This window comes from Lineus longissimus, chromosome 2 (assembly GCF_910592395.1).
Source record: "Lineus longissimus chromosome 2, tnLinLong1.2, whole genome shotgun sequence".
Taxonomy (NCBI): domain Eukaryota; kingdom Metazoa; phylum Nemertea; class Pilidiophora; order Heteronemertea; family Lineidae; genus Lineus; species Lineus longissimus.
The window spans coordinates 17,291,576-17,296,874 of NC_088309.1; the positions used below are offsets into that span (position 1 = coordinate 17,291,576).

Genomic DNA, 5,299 nt, shown 5'->3' on the forward strand with positions numbered 1-5,299 from the left:
TTGACCTTTGACATACCTTTTAACCCTTTTTGACCTTGATTCTTGAGAAATCGTATAAATTCGTATGATAAAGTTCTGTAAATGATTGTAATCCTTCTGAATTGAAAGTTTTCACTTGTAACTTGCAAATTGAACTTGTAGTAACTTGAAAAGAACAATAACTGTCAAAATATGTACATTCCTCAGTGTTCTGTCAATAAACCTTTATGATCTACTGACCGTCATTCGCAAGTCTTTGTCTCATTTCTCTCCCTGCCCTCTTGTAGTCATCTATTGTGTGATATATCTCAAAGCACCGAGGCCAGCACATGGCCTGGTCACATTCCCTGCACCCATGACTGGTTTGGACTCTCTTGATATTTCTATCGCTACACACTACACAGTCAGGGTTGAAACCCTTCTTGGGTGCCCTTCCAAAGTGCCGTTCAGTCAACCGAGCTGGGGTTGGATTCTGAGAACGCTGACCAGGCCTCTTTCTAGAGGACTGGGTTCCATCTAACAGGCCATCTATGACATCATATCTGAATTCCTTTGAAGTCTTGTTTGAATCAGGATTTACAGTTTTGTAAAGGATGAATCCATTGACAAGCGCAATTTCCCTAACCCTGTGATAGAGCGGCATGTACCATTTTTGGCTTTTATGCTGGTACTCGTACGATTGGAGTAACTGATCAAAAGTGTCAACCCCTCCTATGTATGCATTGCATTTAGAAATCACAGTTGGTTTATCCACATTTCTGATTCCATTTGGAGCATTTCTGTCCCTTATCTCCTTCTGAACTACTCCCTCTTCATGTACAGATGATAAAACCTTGACACGCTTCACATCATGCCAGTTAACTGCCATTAGATTTCCCGATTGTTTGAACACTGGGGGGTCCCCACGTCGTAGTCTGATTTCCTGAAATCCTGGAGGCATACCAACCCTCTGTGGCCTGACAGTACCACAACAACCAGTTCCATCATCTTCCATATCCAATAGAAGTTTTGGTGAAGTAAAAAAGTTATCCATATAGATATGGTGTCCCTTGTTCATGAAATCACTTGATATAGTGCGCACCACATCATAGCCAAGACCATAGTCACCAGGAATCTCCCGCCCACCGGTGTACACTGACCAGTTCAAACAGTATCCTGTTCCACTCTCACACAGAGCCCAGACTTTGAGTCCATATTTTACAGGCTTCTTTGGCATATACTGCCGAAAAAAAAATCTCCCTTTGAATTTCACCATGCTCTCATCCACACTTAATTCTCTCCGCGGCATATAGTACTGGCGATAGGTTGTGACACAAATGTCTAACAGGGGCCTTACTTTGAAAAGGGGGTCATAGCCATCCTCTCCCTGGGGTATACGATTCGTGTTATCATTGAAATGGAGGAAACTACTAATGAGCTGGAATCGATTGCGTGACATGTACTGCGCGAAACCTGAGGTTCCAATAAGAAAATGTCCTTCAAGGTAATCAGTAATTTCTGGCTTCCAACAAAGTCCCATACCAATATGCATTGCAGTGAATATCTTTATGTCATCCAGTGTTACATCATTCCAGTCGAGGTAACAAGACTTAGGGAGCAGCTATGACGGGTCATCGAAGAAATCAAGGGCATACCGGTTTGTCTCTTCAACCAATAGATCAAAAAGAGCCTGAGGGTAAATCTTCATAAAAAATGCAAGAGGTTTATCATTATTCATGTCAAATATAGCTCCTGGTCTCTCTGCATATTGGGGGCACCACACGTAGATTTCGTGCGTTACGTCCGGCTTGCATGGCTGGCTGTACAGCATTTCCACGGGCAGCTCCACCCCTGCCCCTGCCCCTACCCCTACCCCTGCCCCTACCCCTGCCCCTGCCTCGACCTCTACCTACAGCAGCCCCAGCCATAGCTTGTGGGGCATCATCCTGTCCACTGTCTGTTGATTGTTCATCATCAGAAACATTCATAGGCACAGGGCTTGGAGGGCCACCCTCATTCTCAGATTCAGACCCCTGTTCAGACCCATTACCACCACCCTGTACATTATCATTATGTACATGATCTATATAGTCTTAATCATCATCAGAGTCCTCCCGAGATTCATTCATTTCATCCTCCTAATCGCTATCGGCAAACAAGCCTACCACTTCATCAACAGTCATTCGTTTCTTAGACGCCATTTTGTGGTCTTGAAACAAAAGAAATTACCACTTTTCAATCAAAAAAATCCGCAAAAACTTCTACAGAAACATCCATTTCTTGTACACAAAAAATGTGGCCTTGACCTTCAGTTACACATTGGAAACGCAGTCGGATCGATTGGTGAGACATCTCGTGGTGGTTAATGGAATTGAAATCATGACATGGCTTTGTCGAATGGATCCGCCTACGGCAGTCCCCTTAGAGGGCGAATGAATGCGCCTACGGCAGTGAAAGGGTTAACTCGACACATTTTCGGCATTCTTTCAACTCTGCGATTCTTCCATCATGCTTTTTCACCCTATCTTGTAGGTTATTCAGACTACGGCCGAATTCACCAATGTCATATCTCGACGCCATAATGTCCTTCTGCACATTCTGGATCGAAGTTACAAAGAGTCACACGACTCTTCCAGATGAACAACTCTGGGAGTGATGGGGTCTGTGTGGCCATGAACTGTCACATCCCGGAATGACCTCCGAAACACTGGCGGAGAGTGGTGCTTTGCGTCTGCAGTCAAGGTTCTTTTCACGACAGGGGTGCTGGTAGGCATATTAGTGTCAAGGTTTGGAAGCAATGGGCTGGGTGGAGACGATTCAATGACACCACTGCTGCTAGAACTAGTGGGACTTACAACAGATTTCGCATGTTTTGACACCACGTTTTCGATGTCATTGTCTGCAGGGGCGCTGTTCACAGATGCATCAATGTGACGAGGAGCTATCTACACTATCATTATCTACACTGTTTACTGATGCGTTAATAGCGATACTGCCAGCTTGTGAAACAACGTGTTCGGAGCCATCGTCACAATCATCATTGAGCGTCACCTTGGTTTTGCGTTGGGACTGCATGTTTACAGGGGGGGGGGGGCACATGGGAAATCCGATCGGATGGTACCAAGTTCATATAATGATCACAGATTTGTTTCAAGATGACAAATTCCTGATTTGCCCACTCCCTGTTGCAATTACCTTGAACTGTAATCATGTATGTTGTGACAAAAATGTTCACAGCAAAAAGAAGGCCCTCACTGCTCGTGGTCTGCCGGAGAGAATCCGTATCTTTGAAATGTATTACTGCCAATTTGCCCTCATGAACGTCCGTTGACAATGTAAAACTGTCCTTTAAATCACCATACCTATGGCCAATGGCCAGTAACCAAGGCACAACTCGCTTTCGCTCACAACGGAAGGCTACTTGCTTGGCATTCTTGTTGTAAAGGTCCAGATCGATTTTTTCCACTCTCGATTTCGACGCCTTTGTTTTCGATGCAGCAGCTTTAGCAGGAACCACTACTTCGGACAGTAACAGGCATTCCTCTGCCGACAAACTTTGGGGCAAATTGGAATCCTTGGCATTTGCACTGTCCCGTCAAGCATCGAAACGCAATTTCGTCGGTCCATTGGGCTGATACGAACGATCACTGGAACTAACCGCTGCCGCCGCCATCTTTGTTTACATCCGATCGGTACAAAATCTGCCGGTTGTTTACTTGCAAAATTCCGGACATACGAATGAAGAAAGGTCTACATGAGGCATTCGCCGTGTGCTGAAACAGTTCATGAAAAGAATAGATCACCGCATTTTCCTCCTGACCCCCAATAGCTGAACTTATTGAAGAAAATACATTGACCAGGACCAAGTATCTGATTTATAGTAGGGGCCTATATGTAGACTAAGAGAGTCCTATTTCAACCTAGCTAGCACAAGTATAGAGTGCATGATTATACGAGTCCATTAGAGATGAAGTCTCTTGTATCAATGAGAATACAGAATCTGAATGAATTAATCGTCTTGATTGTTCAAAACATTTGCCCATTTGTTGATTTTGGTGCGGGCAATTTTGCTAACATTGCGGGTTGGCGGCCGGTTAACAGTAGCAATAGGCTTCACTTGTGGTTGCGTTGTGTTTGGGTTTTCATTGTCTTTCTGAGTGTCTTCAGCGGTGACTTCTAACGGATAGAGGCGCGCGATTGGCCGATTGGTGACACCTGATGCGGTTTTAATCTGTGCCGCGCGTGCGATCCCATCCTGACCATAGATCAAACTTTCTATTTTCGCCATCTTCCAATTCACCCTTTTCGTCTCGTCGCTATGAACCAAAACAATGTCTCCAACCTTTGCGCGGGTTTCGAGATGACCACGTTTGGATCGAATGTGTCGTTCTCTGAGCGCGGGTATATACTCCGTGGACCACTTTTGCCAAAAGTGATCGAGTAGTGACGAAAGTCTTTTCGCGCGTTTAGTGAGACTGCTTGTGTCCATGAAGTTCCGGTCTGCTATTTCATCGAGGTCGACAGCTTCATGCGGTAATCCCGTGATTTGTCTTCCATTGAGGAGGTGTGCTGGGGTCAGCGGGGCGGGGGTATCCGTTTCTCCGATGCATGTGAGCGGGCGATCGTTTAGGATTGCTTCTACTTCAGTTAACAGGGTGGTCAACTCGTCTAGCGTTACTCGGGCTCTTCGCAGTGTCTTGATAATTGCTGTCTTCGTCATGCCGATCATACGTTCGAACAATCCTCCCCACCAGTGAGCGCGTTTCGGTTTGAAGAACCAAGTGCATCGATGATCAATGTAATAAACACACCGGAACTGACCTGGAACTCTTCAATATGCTCCTAGCTCCAAACAGTCCTCGTTCCAGAAGTGTCCGGATAGCCAAAAGTCTATAATCTCGATAATCTTGCTGAGTCGTCTCAAAGCGTGTTGTAGGTTTAGTCGTCGTCGTCGTTCTCTCTTTTTTCCGTTCCACCAGGTGGCAGCAGCTCCTTGCTGCTGATTGTCACAGTATCAACACACAAGCAAGCCTTCCTATGGTGCACCACAATAAATACCTTTCAAATATGTCCGCAATCTCACTGTCTGACAATACTTTACGTGTTTTATGATGTTTTTTTCTGGCCTGAATTCCATCCATGCTTTTCTCCTTCAAGGCCATTTTGTACAACAGATCACATGACACTTGATCCAGGACTGCGATTGGTGAAAGCGGACATAGAACTTTGTGATATGAAATGAACTAAAAATATAAATAAAGTACTATGTGTCTTCTGCTATTTTCACCCAGGTGGCGTTCCTGCATTGATTCAAGACCGCAGGACATAGAACCTGCTGACC

General features: G+C 45.1%; 2 protein-coding genes across 2 annotated transcripts; both read right to left on the reverse strand.

Annotated features, from left to right (window-relative positions):
- Positions 1–211: 211 nt before the first annotated feature.
- LOC135482966 (piggyBac transposable element-derived protein 4-like) lies at positions 212–1,234 on the reverse strand. The gene has a single exon (XM_064763449.1). The coding sequence runs from the start codon at positions 1,232–1,234 to the stop codon at positions 212–214; it is 1,023 nt and encodes a 340-aa protein (XP_064619519.1).
- A 2,733-nt stretch (positions 1,235–3,967) lies between these two features.
- On the reverse strand, positions 3,968–4,678 carry LOC135482967 (uncharacterized). The gene has a single exon (XM_064763450.1). It carries the CDS (start codon positions 4,676–4,678, stop codon positions 3,968–3,970), a length of 711 nt encoding a protein of 236 aa, XP_064619520.1.
- Positions 4,679–5,299: the final 621 nt, after the last annotated feature.